Source organism: Gymnoscopelus microlampas (assembly GCF_963454915.1).
Source record: "Gymnoscopelus microlampas genome assembly, chromosome: 12".
NCBI lineage: Eukaryota > Metazoa > Chordata > Actinopteri > Myctophiformes > Myctophidae > Gymnoscopelus > Gymnoscopelus microlampas.
In genome coordinates, this window is record NC_139949.1 from 26,967,248 (window position 1) to 26,985,535 (window position 18,288).

An 18,288-nucleotide genomic window follows, 5' to 3' on the forward strand; every position below is an offset into this window, starting at 1 on the left:
CGTATCCCCCCTTTGCACACTTACCATAAACATTTGAGTGTGTGAAATACACGTACAATTTCAATAACGTTTGATTGATCTTTATTTACACAATCCTTGATGGTTTGTTGTTCATTGGTGCATCAATGGGAGTCAATGTGTGTCAAACAGTTCAATTCCTATGCATATTTCACATTTAATCACTTTATATCTGGATCTGGTTCTGTGTCTGTTTTTAAAAGTTGTATTTAATTCATTTTCCTTCGCAAGGATTGACACCGAGCTCTGATAATGTTTTACTTCCAGTGTTGAAATTGAAGAGGATGTCTGGGGAGAAAATGTTTACGTTGTCCAAAGTGGTTGTGGAGAGATCAACAACAACTTCATGGAGCAACAACATGGTCAACGCCTATGGCCTTGGCTTTGCCACTCTGCAGCACGATTAAGTCGTCTATGAAACCAGACAAACAGGTCAATATTAAGGTGAGGGGATCTTTCATGCTTTTTGTGTTACCACAACACAAACACACTCCTAGTGTAATAAATAAGTAAGTAAAGCTTTCATTCAAAAAAAAATATTAGGAACCTTTGGATTTCCATTGACTATTATTTTTTATTTGTATTTTTATGTTTCGTAAAATTAGCACTAAAATATCAAAGAACAACACAGGTATTGTAAATGGAATCTGCTACAACTCAAATAATTGATGGTTATAATTATAATAATGTATTTATGGTTATAATTATAATTATTGATGGTTATAATTATAATAGTAAGCTGTGGTGTCATTATACTGTTAAAGGGGTGTGACACCACACCAGTGTTGCCAACTCTTGTGAGAGAAATAAGCCAACCCACCTCCAAAAACAAGCCAAAAATAAGCCAAATCTTGCGAGAGAAAGAAGCCAAATCTCACCTCGAAAAACAAGCCAAAAGAAGCCCAATAATATGGCCATATATTCCTAATAAAAAATATTAGATCATTATAATGACTATGTAGGTCTATAATAATTTATGTTTTGGTTATTTATTACAACATTACACACATACTTGAGCCAGGGCTTAATAAGTAGAGACACCAGAACGATTCTGTCTCTCAATTCTCACACTCCTCCCCAAAACTTTGGGGAATTATAGTATGAAAGAAATGTTGTCTAGTTAGATTTGCCAAAGAAGCCACCTCATTTTTAAAACAAGCCTAAAAAAACGCAACCGGCAACTGGTATTTTTTTCCCGCAACTCTGGAAAAAGTCGTGGTAAATATGCGGACTTGGCAACACTGCACCACACCCTTGGCTATGGCTATGTATGAGACATTTACACTTTACACATGAGGTGTGTGGTCCCTCAACATGAAAAGGCTCATTACACAATCAATGTGGCTAAAGAAAGTGTTATATGGTAACTACCTTGTTACAAGACCCAAAGGCCTCTGGGTACAAACACTGATACTGCTTGTTTGATGAGACTGTTAAAGTCAGTGTAAGTGTTTTAGTTTAAAAAAAAACGTTTTTGTTAAAAAGTTAAAGCTCTGTATCTAGTCTATATGAAACATTGCAGCGTTTGTTCAATAACAGGGGTCTCCCTGTCTCTCCAGCTCTTTAAATAAACAGAAAATACATTTTCTTGTGGGTTGCCAATGTCAGCCAATCAGGAGACAGTACCCATTTATCAGCTTCAATTTCCAAATGTGTTTGCTCACTGTGTCATCACTTACATTTTATATATTTTTCACTTGCATATACTGTATATTGTTTGACTGTTACCAGCGTATTCTATTCTCCACAGACACTGTAGTGTATTGTGCTGTTATTGTACGGATGTGGTGGCATTTTATTGATATCAGTTATGCCTACTCTGTAATGCTGTAATGTCACTGTTATGGTGATTAACTGTGACATGTACTCGTTTCCACATAGTGAAACAAGTTCTGCTTTTGGTGTATACTGTCTAGTGCTTTTTGATATTGTTTCTTCGTTGTTGATATACTGTTGTATACTGCCGACAGTGCGTTTTTATATTGCTATTCATTGTTTTGATTCATTGATTGAATACTTTATTAACAGTTTGCAAAAAGTACAGTGGTACAATTATACAATGATGCTAAAAAGATAACACAATAAGCCCTGAGGATAGAGTGATCAATCTATCGATCTTGTATGGGTTCTCTCTCTTGATTGGATAAAATTGGTATCCCAACCTGAAAATGCATTTTCTTTTTACTGGAGAGACAGGGAGACCACTGTTACTGAACAAACACTATAGCAATGATTACTATCAGAACATAGAGCTATTTAGCACTTATTTGAACACAAAATATCACTTATTGCACCTTGTTGAGATGAAATGAAAGCAGGTTCCTCATGTAGGCTACCAATAATATTTTATTACTGTTCTGGGCTTCTATACGACCCATTTACACCTCGTAACTCCAGTTTCTGGAAGGCAGGGTGGAGTAAGCTGGGCTATGATCATTTTATATTAGATGTGATAGTAGATTATGTAATTAGATGTCATTTACCTATTTAAACTCAGACTGTAATCACAGAGCTCTCATATTTGTAGAAATTGTTTGACAGAGATGGATGGTTTAATAGCCTATATAAATGATACAGACCTAGTGGAATTAAATTGGCAGTAGTATTTTAGTGTGTGCAGTAAATTATCCTTTGGAGCAAAAAAGGGACCCACATACTGTAAGTATTGTTCAACTGGTGCACACAGTGTGTGTGTGTGTGTGTGTGTGTGTGTGTGTGTGTGTGTGTGTGTGTGTGTGTGTGTGTGTGTGTGTGTGTGTGCGTGTGCGTGTGCGTGCGTGCGCGCACACACACACACACACACACACACACAGGTATATATCAGTAATGCCAAGTCACTGCTTTCAGAGTTTGTCATTCCCCTGCTGTATGACAGGACTTGTGGGGTTGGATTAATGATCTCCTCCAGATGAATGTATGTGTGCCGGTGGAGATGAATCCACACATTCCAAAGCAGAACCATCTGGCCAATATCACATAACCAGCACATTGTTGATGGATATTCATCCGTCATTCCTTAAGGGGCTTTTAGTTGGATAATGGTCTGTAGAGGAACAAAGATGTGTGTTTATGATATGATACATTCCTGGGTCTTGAATTCTATCCCTAATACACATATTAAGCTCCCTTTTTTCTTGGAAGAAATATGAGTGTTTGGGTCTCGGGGCATTTAGGGGGAAATTGGGAGTAAGGACTTATAGCGGCACACTAAACCCATGCACTAAACAGTGCACCTTGCTATTATGTTTCTCCCCTGTATGACAAACCCAGACAGGATGTGATGTCATCGCATCAAGCCCATCCCCGTTTTTCACCTGAAGAGGAGGGGCCACACAGAGTTAGACCAGAGGGGAAAACAAGGAAGAGCTCTCATATTAGGCAGGTTAGTGTGTATGTTCATTTCTAGTGATAGTGTGTTGAAGACGACTAAAAGGAACTTAAACAGGGCTCAAGCTTTAAACAGGGCTGAAGCTTTTTCAAACAGGGAGATGGATGTTCAGGACTCCCCCCATGTTAACATGGGGTTATTGAGGACCTTTGAATCCTCTGAGTTTGGCAGCTGGGAAAAGATTGGCTCTGGTGGCTTTGGACAAGTATACAAAGTCCGGCATGTACAGTGGAAAACATGGCTGGCTATCAAGTGCCCTCCTTGCCTTCATGTGGATGACAAGTAAGTGATACAGCTGTTAATCTGCAGCTTTGGTTACATGATACAGTATTTTAAAGAATGCATTTTATTATGAGTTGTGTGAAGGGTTATGCGTGGTTTAGGCCTATATTTAAACTGATATGGTCACACTTCTGTGTACTTACACTAATATGTGCTTTGTGAGTAGCATATGATACATTCTCAACTGTTCCATCTCAGGCTTATTATTTGATCACCTGTTTTATGACAACACAGACAAAAGCTTGTTTGTGGTGGTAAAGATTGTGGGGTGAAAAGTAATCCACTCTTACTGTGTCCTTGAACGCTACATGCATGACTCATACTCATTTCTAGTCAGAACACATAGTGATAGTGCAGCAGCAGTAAAGTTGAGAAGCAAACAAACTACTGCTTCTAGATATTTTGTAATTGTTTCAGATGTTTCCTTTGTTGTTGGAATGATTGAGAGGATTCTCATTTCTGATTTAAGAGAAATGAAGTCTGCATTGCTTGGGGGCATTGTTATAAATTAACATTTTCAATGCACCTAAACAAGTATGGTTCAAAGGAGCTTTCTCTTATCTACAAAGAAGTTAGCCACCAGCTCGGCCCCCGGGAGGGTCTCCCTTAAATTAGGGATTTAAATCAGGGAGCAAGCTTTATATTTAGGCAATACTACACATTGCACAGCACTGTGGTATGCTGTAACATGATGCAATGGATAATGTAGGATATCCATGAGTATGGAAAACATTTGTTACTGCTTGCATCTGCTTTCTTTCCTTTTGTGTGTGTGTGTGTGTGTGGGGGGGGGGGGGTGTATATCAGCTGCAGGCTGTGCGGTTGACCTGTGTCATATCACATGTACGGTATGTGAACAAGTATCAGGAACATGCAGAGAATGTCATGGGCTGATTTTTCTAAAAGGGGACTTTTGTCGAAAATGGCAAAAATTGCAGATCTACAAGCTCACAACGCTTGTGAGCTTTCAGATCGGCTATTTGCGGCGCACGACCACGCTCAATTAAGTATAATCAAGCCTTTACAGGAGATGCAGTGAACGACATGGATTTCTGCATAGAGAGGGCAATTCTTTCAACATAAAACTCTGCACTCAAGTTCATGAGAGTTGGGAAAAGGCAATTATCTCGAATGCTGCCTTCGGGTGCGGCATGCCAAGGAAACATTTGCATTTCTTACACCATAATAGTAAAAGCTGCATTCAGTCTGGAGAGAGGGCACTTTTTACAGACTGCTAAATGGGCAGGGGCTGAAGCCCCTCTCAGCAGTACGGTAGACCTGTCCTCGACCCTCACCTTAATAGAAGTTTCCATTCACGCTAAAATCTGGAATGTTAATTTAACCCTGACACGGCTAAATCAAAGCCTTTTACTGTGTAATCGTAGGCTGTGGTATACATCTTAAAAACAGACCGAACCTCTGTAAAGAATATCAAGTCAAATTTGCAAATTCTTCATGATGTATCATCTCAATAATTAAATTAACTATTATTAATTACCTTGACAGGTGACATGAACTAATTGGTGGCAGTATGCACACCTTTAAGAAGGTCCATCAGCACAGTCTAGCTCTTTTTCAGGTTATTTGTCTTAAGGTGAAAAAGTATGCCCATGGGAAGACTCCCCTGTATTTTGTGGACTTCAAATGTGGAGCACTTTATCTGCATTGACCCTCATAGATATTTGAGATCTTTTGCAGAATTGAAAACGATTAAGTGGATCAGGTTGCTTCTAACCTTCCTTGCACTTCAGGCCACCTTCGTTCAGACGGACATGCAGCCCACCGCTCTGTTTCCTCTTGTTCATTACATATTCAAATAGCATAATTTGTCTTTACCTTTTCTAGATTTTTTTTTATGTTTCTTGAAGTTGTGACAGTCTTTTGTCCAACCTCGCTTATCTTACAAAACAAAACATTGATGAAATACAACTGTTAGACTGACTGAAGGCAGATTTAATCTTCCTCTAAAAGAGGTATGCCATCCTTCCCTAACCTGTGGCTCCACTCTTTGCATCCACTGAACCTGAACCAGAGATTTTATCATTTCCAAACATCTGCAAAGTACATAGGCAGTAAACTGCCCCCTGGACACACACACACACACACACACACACACACACACACACACACACACACACACACACACACACACACACACACACACACACACACAGTGACTCAATGCAACCTTTGTCTGCTTGGGTTGGAGACAGCCGCTGTGTCACAGAGACAATGACTGAAGTTGTAAAACCGGTCTTACCGGGCCTCTCTGCTAAAGACGGGGCATTGTTTGGTGCTGAGGAGCTGCTGAGGAGTGCTTTGGGTAAAGCAGGGGATTTAGCAAACAGTGCCTGCCCACTGTCCTTAATCCACACCTTTGATTATTCATGGCCTGCTGGATGTAATGACATGTGCTTCATTCGGTTTTGTAGAATCTGAGGAACTAAAATGACAATTGACCGTCCCATGAGTGAGAAGTCTGACACAAAGTGCACATTGTTGTGACTGTGTCAGCTTTCTTTATGGTATAAATCATGTTTTACTTCTCAGAAACGGTGGAATGGTGCCCACGGTTGCCTGTGTCTGCAGTGGGCTGCAGTTTGCAAAGCATACTCGACCTCTTTTTGTAAAGTAAACTCCCGTGAATGCAATCACTGCTGATCTGTCTTGCCCCAGTCTAGGTGAGACCCATACCGTTGTGTTTGTGTTACCTTTGTTGTGTGCTAGTGCAGGTCTGATAAAGGGAATTGTGCAAAGGTTGAGCAAGAGGCCTGAGAACAAGAGGTCTGTTCAAGTTTACTGATGCATTCCAGGCATGGTTGGGATATAATTAAGGCCTTGTTTTTAACAAGCAGTTGTACAGTTATGCTTATGGCCTGCATATTTGGGGAAGCACTGGTCAGGCCTTTATTCATGTTGACAAGGGTCACTTCCTACTACCTGTAACATTCCCTGTAGCCAACATTTTGTATGCACAGATGGTTTGCTGAAGCTTGGTCTACACAGTGTTTTAGCATTTGGATTGAATCAAAAGGTATACAGAATACTGCAAGTCAGTGAACAAGTCTTGACTTAGAAACCCAGTGTTGAGATTTTATAAAAGGGCCCATGTATGAAACATTAGATGTTTAATCTCAGGCAGGGCTGGGAGATATCTTCGAATCAATATTATATATAGATATATATATATAGATATATACATACATACATACATACATACATACATACATATATATATATATATATATATATATATATATATATATATATATATATATATATATATATATATATATATATATATATATATATATATATACACACACACACACACAGATTCTGAATTATTCGATTAACCTGCATGAGCGAAATTAAGTCTATCGTTGGTTCTAAATATCGGTTTTGATATATTTTGGGTCAACTCCTGGATTTTTTTTTGTGACTTTCAACTGCACTGTTCACCTCAGACTCAACCTAAAGCTTTGTAGAGCCTCAGCCTGAACTAACATTGGTGTCCATTACAGGGAGCGAGAAGAGCTGCTAGAGGAGGCTAAGAAGATGGAGGCTGCTAAGTTCCGCTATATCCTGCCTGTGTATGGGATCTGTGGAGATCCACAGGGCCTGGTGATGGAGTATATGGAAACTGGCTCTCTGGAAACACTGCTGGCTACTGAGCCGCTGCCCTGGGAGCTCCGCTTCCGCATCATCCACGAGACAGCTGTTGGAATGAACTTCCTGCACTGCATGAACCCACCTCTGCTGCATCTAGACCTGAAGCCAGCCAACATCTTACTGGATGCACACTATCACGTTAAGGTAGAGTCGGTTTGTTCGAAATCATTTTATTGAATTCTATAGGTAGGTTTACAAAGTATACCGTATATAAAAAGTGCGCTGGTACAGCCTGGTAGAGGACCGGATAGTGTGTCAGCCACATCATTGCAATTGCTGCTGGTACGGTTCTGGCTGGGAGACCTGTGTGATGCATGTCATTCCCTCTCTCTACCCCCAGCTTCCTGTCTCTACTCACCCTCCTATCTAAATATAGCAAAAATAAAAGAAATCATCCAAAAAAAGGAGTGGATTCGTATCTCTCTCTCTGGGTTCTTGCCTATGTGTACCGCCGAGCTAGAAACATGGGAAGTAGAGTATTGCATAACAATGATTGCTGAGGAAGAAGGTGCATTAGTTCCTTTAACCCAGTGTTGATTTCGTCGACTAAAACTATGATGAAAAATGTTCGGCGACTACCTTTTTTCACTGACGAAAACTAAATAAAAACTAAGCCATGGTGACTAAAACTAAGACTAAATATATTGACAATTTTGTCAACAAATAAAAACTAGACTAAAATGTTAGGGAGTGACTAGTGGAGAAGAGATCCAGTAGAACTAAGACAAGTCATTCTATGTTTTGTAGCGCTCGGTTGTTGTGCTCTGAAAATAGCCGATCTACAAGCTCACAATTGTAGATCGGTTATTTTCAGCATGCAACCAAGTGTAAAATCAGTCATTACGAGTCCATCAAGGCCCGCCAAAATACATTTTAGTCGACTAAATCCACTGTAGATTTAGTTGGCTACAATCTTATATTTGGTCGACTAAAACTAGACAAAAACTAAAACATTTCAGATGACTAAAATATTACTAAAGCTAAATGGAATTTTATTCTAAATACTATGACTAAAACTAATCAAATTTGCTGTCAAAATCAACACTGCTTTAACCTCCTAAACCCTATACTTATTTGTCCCCCAGGGCTCTAGGCCCCCTCCTATTTTTTATACAATAAATATCTTTGCCGAAAATAGCCAATCTACAAGCTCACAACACCACACGTTGTACATCTGCTATTTTTGCTAAATGTTTGCCACATAATAGGGACTAGGGTTCAAGTTGTTAAGCTGAACATTTAGGGACAAGCAGAGGAGATGGAAAAAAGTGAATCACTTGGTTGATATCTATGAATGAATTGTCTCACTGGTGGATTACCTCATACTTTACTGTGTTGAGTCATGCTCTTGTGAAAATGTAACACTTATGAAATGGAGGAACGTAGAGTTTGGCTGTGTTTTCAAAATGACTTTAGACTTCAGGGTCCAGCTCTACTTGATCCTGCTGTAGTAGTGATGTTGTTGCATTCACTCGTGTGATTAATTTGGGCAGTGGGCACCGATCCACATTTTGCTTTGCTTTGCTTTTATACAAGTCCTTAAACCAGTCCAATGTCAAAGGGTGAATAGTGTCCATTACAGCAATAGGGCTGCAATCATTTTGTTATATTACTGGTCAATGCGATTGAAAATGGAGGGTCAAATATTGAAAGGGGGTGGGGGGGTTCTCTTTTGAGTAACAACTGACACAAAACATAATGCATTTCTCGTGAAGTCAATGTAGGATTGTAGTGTTTTACAACCATATATCTATAACACTGGAGCGAAAGCTTTAAGCCCACGTGAGCCTACAGTACCTTATTCTACACTGGCTTGGAATCCGTTTTTAGAGCTCCTTTAAAGGGAATCTCAGCTGTGAGGTGGTTTGTTAAGCCTGCACATGCTCTGGGCTGAAAGGTGTCTCCCAGCCTCCATCCAACCTCTAAATAGCTAGAAGGAGCTGTAGGGAGAGCAAAGAGGGTGGGAACCATCATTTCTCTACTTTAATACCTGGATGTAAACACCTCACCGGGACCTGTTCTGACAGGATTCATACAGGCCCTGTCAATTCCCTCCATCTGTGGCTATGTGCGCACATGCAAGTGTGTGGGCGTGCACACCTACACACAACTTTGGAGGGCCTCTCCTTTCACAAGAGGAACGCATCTACAGGCTAGGACATGGCTGGGTTGCCCTCATCATGTCACTGGGAGCATAAAATGAGGGCTTAGCCGCTGCTCACAGAACATACAAAATTAGTCATCAATGTCAATGCTTTTATGAGAAAGCCAGGATTTCATGTGTTTGAAGGTCTTATCTGATCTCCTCCCTCACAGATATCAGATTTTGGCCTGGCACGGTGGAATGGGCTGTCGCGGGCTGATGACATCAGTAGAGATGGGTTCTGTGGAACCATTGCCTACCTGCCCCCAGAGCGCATCATCGAGAAGGACAGGGTCTCTGACACTAAGCATGATGTCTACAGGTTGGTCTCAGCAGTATGTGGTAGTATGTATGTATGTATGGAAGTGCGGATGCATGCGTGCATGCATGGTAGTGTGTTGTGTGTGCACGCATGTTGGTGTGATTGTGTTTAACCCTGAGACCTGAAGCCGATTCTACATGTCTCCTAAATCCCAACAGTTTTCTGAAAACGTATGTTTCTATGTCAGTGGTGCTCAATCTTTTTCATGTCAAGGACCCCCAAAATTATATGTATTTGGCCGCGGACCCCCATCAAAATATTTTGTTCCAGGGACCCCCAGAAGCAAAGATTTGAGTTAAAAATGTTCGCTTTAAAAATATATAGATTCAAAGATTTGCACACATTTTCACGAATTTTCAAAAATAGCAGATCTACAAGCTCGTAGCGCGGCACTCGGTGCCGCGCTATGAGCTTGTATATCTGCTATTTTTGAATAGCCCAAAGTGTAAAATAATGCTTTTTTAGCTCAAATCTAAAAATGACAAAGTTCCAGGTCTTAATGGGTTAATACGACCGAATATGAAATATATCACATCAGTCACATGTTGATGTTCCATCAGTCATTTCATATTCGTCTGAATAACTGTATGATCGCCCACTTGTTGCAGCTTCTCCATTGTCATCTGGGGCATCCTCACACAGAAGAAACCTTACCAAGGTAAGACGTGGGAAGAGAAATTATCCTTGCAAGAATTTTAGACGTACACTTGGAAGCATTTTTACAGGGTGTTATCTCATTATTTTAGTTTGAATGTAGCTCTTAGTTTGAATGTTTTTCTGTATTACTTCTGTCAAGCACTTTGACATTGTTTGACATTATTAAGAAAGTGCATGCATTTGACAATGCAGGTGTGTGTGTACAGCTGCTGTATATGTGTTTATCCAGTAAATTCCACGGCCGACAGGTGGACAGTCAGGCATAGTAAGCGGGCAAATGGAGTGGTTTGTTTCCCAGGGTTATCAGGTGGCATTACAGTTAGAGGAATGTTCTTCCTTTTATGAAGCACAAGCTGTGGATCATTCAGGGAGCCAGGATGGCATTGGCCAACTTCTGCTGCTCTAGATTTAATGACACAGTAAGAAAAAGGCCCCTTGCGTCCGGGTGGCACAGGGGTCAAGTTACTGCCCACCACCACGGAGAACAGTGGTTTGAATGCTCCACGGTGCATCCGGCTTGGCCAGGTGTCCCAACAAACACAACTGGCCGTGTTAGCGGGTGGGAAGCCAAGTGGGAGGACGGTTGGTCAAGGGTGCCTGTTCAACGTGGAGCGAAACTGAGAGGAAATGTGTGTTTCTCCGCATGTGTTATGTGCTCATGGTAAAACTTTTCACAGTCAGATGAAATGTGTATTGGAGGAGACACGTAGTTGTCTACACCCTCCCACATGACCAACTGTAGGGGTTGGCATTGACAAACCCTACACATCAGGGGAACACTGGAAATTGGCATAACAACTAAACTGGGAGGAAAAGGGGAAAATGGTGAAAAAAGAAAAGGGCCTCTTAACTCAACCCGTGATATTTTCTGTCTTCTACAAAAGGCTATTATGGCTATAGAAGGAGCTTAAGTACTTGTTATTAAGCCCTCTCTACCTGCTTGCTTTGAATTACTGACACGGCTGATCATGCTGCCCGATACAGAGGAGCCAGACAAAAAGCTTTTCCACTACTGCTCCCGTGGGAAACAACATACACCCTTATCTGAACCCTCAGGACTAGGGTGATAAAGCTAGGCCAGATGGATGGTCAATATTGATGCTGGACCCTCCCAACCCCTAGTTTATGTTGTCCCTCCATAATGCCAATAGAATTCAATTTTTATTTGTGCATGGCTTTGTACACACAAACTGTACATGATTCACATACCATTGCTGTTGGGTAGAAACCTTGTATCTCCATTTTTTTAAACTTTTTATATTTTTTCCTTAATTGAATGCCCTACTTCATTGTACAAGAAGTGTTGCACACATTAAGCGAAAATAGCAGATCTACAAGCTCAAAACGCAACGCTATATTTGAAAGATTTGGAAAGTGACGGTTGTGAGAGAGAAAGTGAGTGTTTACTTCCGTTAGTTTTATGAATCTTAACCAATCAAAAGTGTTAACAAGAGCTTGCGACTAAATCATATCTACAGTGGATCCATTGAGACCAAGGGGCAAGGCTTGGATATTTACGATGAGGCCAACACGGAAGCTTATGAATGGCCAGAGTGAGGCACTGTTTTACCCTGCGCCGACCTGAAGTGTCAGAAAGAATTTATTTTAACGCAAGTGAATGGGTTTTTGACAAACTTTAGACTAGATTTTCTTACCGTAATAAAAATTGTCATAAATTCTGCTTCCAGTTGCTAGTTTAAAGTCTCCTTTCAATCATCATGATATGCGTTTTGCTAAATTATGGTCCCATTTATTCTAAAATTGACGATAAAGTAGGCTATGCTCCAGGAGGGGCGGGATGATTTGATTGACAACCTACACAACCAATAGCATTCATTCCCCGCCCCCGCTCTTGATTGACAAGCTACCCAACCAATAGCATTTTTGGGGGTTGTTTTCCAGTTCGCTGGTCACGTGTCTGGTCTCAACCAATAGCGTTTGAGTTCCGGCGTGGCCAACTGTATATATTAACGATGGACGAATGCATGTTCTTGAACTATCGGCTTCATTTTCGTTCTGTAGAAAGCAGGGGAGTGGTATTCATTTATACAGTCTATGATTGAGGCACAGGTTTTTCTTTCCCCATTTCCTGAAAAGTAACAGTTTTGGACATGCAAGGTTTCCACCCGGGAGCAACGATAATATGTAATTATTAATGTAACTCATTTGAGTTTCTTAGCAATAACATATATCTCATCTTTTTTTGTCTTAGGAGAGAACAACATCCTTCAGATCATGGTGAAGGTGGTGAAAGGGGTCCGGCCGGACCTGGCTGCGGTACCACGCTGTCGACCCCTGACCTGCACTGGCTTCCTGGGTCTCATGCAGCGCTGTTGGGCGACCTCCCCTGATGCAAGACCTAGCTTCCAGGGTGAGTAGTAATTCACCACACTGGAAGATCATGAGTGTTCATTTAACCCATTCAAACCGGGAACGCATTCGTGTTACCACTTTATCCATATTTTATACTTTGGCTATTCAAAAATAGCAGATATACAAGTTCATAGCGAACTTATGTATCTGCTAATTTGTTTTTAATCGTGAAAATGTGTGCAAATCTTTTAATATATATATTTTTAAAGTGAACATTTTTAACTCAAATCTTTGCTTCTGGGGGGTCCCTGGAACAAAACATTTTGAGATGGGGGTCTGCGGCCAAATGCATATCATTTTGGGGGTCCTTGACATGAAAAAGGACTACTTATAGTAACATAAGTTTTTTCAAAAAACGGTTAGGATTTAGAAGACATTTGTAGAATATATATTCAAAGATTTGCACACATTTTCATGTTTTTTTTTGCAGATCTACAAGCTCATAGCGTGGCACTCGGTGCTGCGCTATGAGCTTGTATATCTGATTTTTTTTTAATAGCCAAAGAAATCTAAAATGACACAGATGCGTTCCCGGATTGAATGGATTAATGCAGTGATCCTCAAACCTTTTAATTTCAAGGACCCCTTCTTTGGTATGAATTAAGCCACAGACCCCATTACTCTGATGGTGTACAAATGCTTGTACACCGTCACAGTTACAAACCTGAGAGTGTCGTTTTTGGTTCCAAAATATCAATCATTTTGCTGGGGACCCCCTGGAAACCTTTTAAGGACCCCTGTGGGTCCCCGAGAACCACGGATTTAACCAATAAATCCCTAGACTATGACAAACAGCGATCTACAAGCTCACAACGCAACACGGTGCGATGTGTTGTAAGCTTGTAGAACTGCTAATTTAACTATTTTTGGAAATGTTTGATATTTATGAAAAACTTTGTCCTAATATGACATTCCCGAAATAGGGACAAAAAAATAGGACCACCAAAATGGTCAGTATAAATTTAGATGAATACTACGCATTTTATTATGAATTTATGAATCATTCTAACAAAAGAATGAACACACATAGTCAAATAGACAGCATTCACTAAAATTGCTAAGAGTTGCTAATGGTCATTTCCCCACAGAGATCACATCTGAAGCTGAGGAGCTCTGCTCCAAACCTCAAGAGGAGCCCAAGACTCCAACCCCAGAGACGGAGCACAACCTTTGCAATGGCCTCTCTAATGAGCAGGTATGACATATGGCTCTTTTCCACTATGAAGGGTAACCCAGAACCTTCCAGAACCTGTCAAGTTCACTGATTACCTTTCCATTATAACCAGAACCAAATCTGTGAAATACTTTTCACGGCACGGGTCACTTGGTTCTTGTAGTCAAAAAGAGCATATAATGGTGACCACTTCATATCCCTGCTATTCAATGAAATCGGCATAACTCTGAACAACATTTTATAATCGCAATAATGCGCAACTTGGGAGGGAGGGCCAATGGCTATGGTGTTTCTGAAAATACTGAAGTTATTTTTAAGTGGTTTTCATCATCATTGTTATTGTCATATCATGCAACCTTGAAATCGAGCAAGGAAATCATACAAATATGATATTACATGGTGTTCATGTGATGGCAGCAACGTCTTAGTTGTTTTTCTCCCCTTTTAGCTTATTACCCCTTTATTTTCATACATTCATAGCAGCATGCATGTGCTCCCATCAACATCATATAACTATGCAAACTCGCAGTAGATTCTGGCTGCTTATCTCATATGGTCATATGTCATATGGTAAATGTTTGATCCTGACAAACAGTTGCATCAGACCTGAAGAATGCAGACCAGCGGGTTCAACCTGTGCTCTTTGCTTTGCCATATCCGGTGTGTTTGTTGTACGTGACTACAAATGTTCACTTACAAGAAATGGCAAGTGTTTCTGAAGGACACAAGTCTGTGGAAATCTTAATCATTCAGTTCACAGACAGTTAATAGTTAATCTTCAGTTCATAGATGATTTATCTCAATATCATCATTGAACACACATTGTAAGTTGCCCTCACTCATGTATGTTACATTGGGTTAACGGATCAGACAAATGCCTAAAATGTAAACATAAAGTAATTTATGTTTCGAAGAGGTGATTGTACTTCGGTCATATGGAATAACTGCTGAACAGCTGAATGGGTGCTCAGTCCTTGGAATCACAATAAATTAAAAACGAAAAGAACAGGTTCAACAAGCTGCCGTCCTCCTGAGCTTTTTCTTTTCTTTTGTAATAGCAAGTAATTTATATGAAAAAGCTGTTTGTTCTAGTGCCCTAATTTAGATTTGTGCTCTACAGGTTAAAGATAACAGGCCAGTGAGGCCCAAATCAGCCATGTTGCCAGAAAAAGACTACAGTTTATCGGAGCTGTTGAGTCAGGTGGATTCTGGGATCTCCAGGAGCTTTGACCGCGTGAAGGAGGACTGCTGCCATAGCAAAGAAAACACCTCCAAGAGGCTGTCGGGAATCTCCTCAGTAGATTCAGCCTTCTCCTCCCAAGACTCCATTACTCTTTCATTTGAGAAAGAAAACACATATGGTAAATGCTGTCATTAGACAAAATCAGAATGATTATCAATTCCAATACGAAAATATAACTTAACAAAGTTAGATCAACATAAGAGTTAGTTTTCTTATAATGTGCATCTAAAATGTTCCAGTGTGTTTGTGTCAACGTAATCCGTGCTGTTTATGGTGTTTATTATTTAGAGGTTTTGTTCACTTGCGAGTCGCAACGTCAATGTCGGCAACTGGAGTGCCTGTGATCCGCTTTGCAGGTTGCAGATCCGGTCTAGTGTGGATACGGAAATAGCCTTTGTGCGTCTCTATGTGTGTGCGTGCAAATTACCGGCTACAGTAGGCAGACCTACACCGGATCAGATCAATGAGCAATAAATAGATTACAGCAAAAACAGACGTGACCTGGGCCAACCACATACTAAACATTTTTGTGGTTGGCCCAGGTTGACATTATTATTATTATTAGGATTAGTTATGAGTTATAATTATGTTTCATTTTATTTCAGACAAAAGTAATCTTTGAATTTGATATTGTTATTGAAGTTTTGTGTTAATTTTGATCTTTTTTTTTACATTATATCAAGTGCTTTATGTATAGTTCCAGCAAGAAATTAAAGCTACTTTTACCCCTGAATATAACTATAAAAATATAACTATTGGCATATACATTAATCACAATTACACTAACTGCATCCTGAAAAACGTCATACCATAAATGTGTGATAGGTAAAGATTAGTATCTGTGATGTTTGCCTTCAATCTATCCCCTCTTTCACCTTTGTCTAGATTCTTCTGAGGTCCAGAAACGGAAACTGTGTGAGGCCATCAGGACTAAAGACATTGCCAAGCTGATGAAGATCCTCCAGCCTCAGGACGTTGACCTTCTGTTGGACGGGGGAGGCAGCCTGCTCCACCATGCTGTCACCCTGTCCAATGAAGAGGCGGTAAAATTCCTCCTCATGAACAACGCTAACCCCAACCTGGCCAACGACCGTGGCTCCACTCCGCTCCACCTGGCCACCGAGAAGCAGCTGAAGCCCCTGGCGGAACTTCTGCTGGGCAGACGCTGCACCAATGTCAATGCCAAGGACGAGGACCAGTACACAGCCTTGCACTGGGCCGCCCAAAACGGAGACGAGGCCATCACGCGCCTGCTGCTGGACCGGGGGGCTGCCATCAACGAGACAGACGGCCAGGGTCGCACGTCCGCCCACGTTGCCTGCCAACATGGCCAGGAGAATGTAGTTCGGGTGCTGTTGAGCCGCGGTGCTGACGTCCGAGTCAAGGGCAAGGACAACTGGGCGGCGCTTCACCTAGCTGCCTGGCAGGGTCACCTAGGTATTGTTAAGCTCCTCATCAAGCAGGCTGGTGCCGACGTGGATGGGCAGACGACAGATGGGCGCACACCTCTACACCTGGCGTCCCAGAGGGGGCAGTACAGAGTGGCACGTATCCTCATTGAGCTTGGGGCAGCTGTCCACGTGACATCGGCGGGGTTGAACACGCCTCTGCATGTAGCGGCTGAGACAGGACACACTAGCACCTCCCGTCTCTTGGTCAAACACCGGGCAGACATCCAGGCTCAGAACTCCCACGGTCTCACAGCTCTTCACCTAGCGTCCCAGCGAGGCCACCTACCCACAGTCAAGATGCTGATCGAAGAGGGGGCAGACCCTTACAGCACCAACCAAGCTGTACGGACCCCCTGCCATCTGGCAGCAGAGGGTGGGCACTGTGAAGTTGTCAAGGAGCTCCTCCTACACTGTCCTGACGGTGGAAGTGGATTGGACGAACAGGGCCTCACGCCTCTACACCTGGCAGTACAAGGTGGTTACACAGACATTATAACTTTTCTGCTGGCACAGGGAGCGAAGCTGCCACAGGACTGCCAGGACTCTGCTACTGAAAGTACGGAGCCACCCGTGGCTGACGACCCCAAGCCACCGGCAGCCAAGCAGCTCCAGCGGAAAGTTGTTATTCTCAAACTGACAGAGCATGAGAGCAAACCCAGCTCACTGTACGCCTCAGCCCCGTGCTGAGGACAACACAAACATTATTGACGTTGTACAGAACTTGCACAACAAGGTCCTGAGTGTGACCTTAACTCTGAGAGTGTACAGATGTAACCAAATGGACCCATAAAGGTCTGTTTGGTTACATTTGCACTCTATCAGAGTTACTAATGTATAAATTCAACATGGAGGATTTTACTGTGTATTTTTTTTTAAACTTTTTTATTCGATGTCCCATTTGTGATATGGGGAGGTATTCCAGACCAGAAAAAACAGCTGTTTAGCCTTTTGTAAATATTTTTATTGTGCTATTACAGCAGCCAGCAATCATTCATTGGTAAATGGTATGATTCTACTGTACAGTATGATGATGTGGGCTTCCAAAAGCCAGGTTAGCCAGGCCTTTCATCACTATAGTGTTATTATGAGATGAATGTAAATATGTACACTGTAAATTCAACATATAAATAGAGCAGAGTAGCCTCTCCTCTTCTGGTAGAGTGTGGATATGTTTTGCTTTTACTTTTATAATTTACAAGCACGTTTGTGGTTACCAGAGTTGTAACTTGTCATTTGCCATGACCCGTTTTACCCATGTAATTCTTTTTTTTATATGTAACTGTTCATAAATGATATTTAAACAATTGGAGAAAGAAAAAAAAGATTTGATTGTAGGCACAAGCCATAGTGTTTAATACCTGTTACACAGCAGTGTTACAGAGGGCTGCAAATATTTTTTGAACCATTTAAATTTGTTGTTTTCACGTATGCTCACAGGAAATGGACCTCCAAATGTTTGGTAGGTACAGTAACACAGAAACGTGGTACAAATTTTAAAAGCTTTTCTTTTTTTTTGTCCTGTTGACATAAATACTGAATGACAATAAAATGTTCACTTAACAGAA

At 41.2% G+C, this 18,288-nt stretch overlaps 1 protein-coding gene across 1 annotated transcript; it reads left to right on the forward strand.

Annotated features, from left to right (window-relative positions):
* Window positions 1-337: 337 nt before the first annotated feature.
* Window positions 338-18,288, forward strand: ripk4 (receptor-interacting serine-threonine kinase 4). Its single transcript, XM_084075269.1, has 9 exons — window positions 338-462; window positions 3,289-3,688; window positions 7,213-7,504; window positions 9,677-9,825; window positions 10,434-10,483; window positions 12,695-12,853; window positions 13,944-14,050; window positions 15,150-15,390; window positions 16,158-18,288. Exons 2-9 carry the CDS (start codon window positions 3,411-3,413, stop codon window positions 17,408-17,410), a joined length of 2,529 nt encoding a protein of 842 aa, XP_083931395.1. The 5' UTR covers window positions 338-462; window positions 3,289-3,410; the 3' UTR covers window positions 17,411-18,288.

Bases quoted from the DNA above. Each gene is read 5' to 3' on its own strand.
- ripk4 (XM_084075269.1), top strand. From the start codon at position 3,411: ATGTTCATTTCTAGTGATAGTGTGTTGAAGACGACTAAAAGGAACTTA. The intron at 3,689-7,212 runs GTAAGTGATACA...TGTCCATTACAG, and splicing joins TGCCTTCATGTGGATGACAA to GGAGCGAGAAGAGCTGCTAG. The intron at 15,391-16,157 runs GTAAATGCTGTC...ACCTTTGTCTAG, and splicing joins TGAGAAAGAAAACACATATG to ATTCTTCTGAGGTCCAGAAA.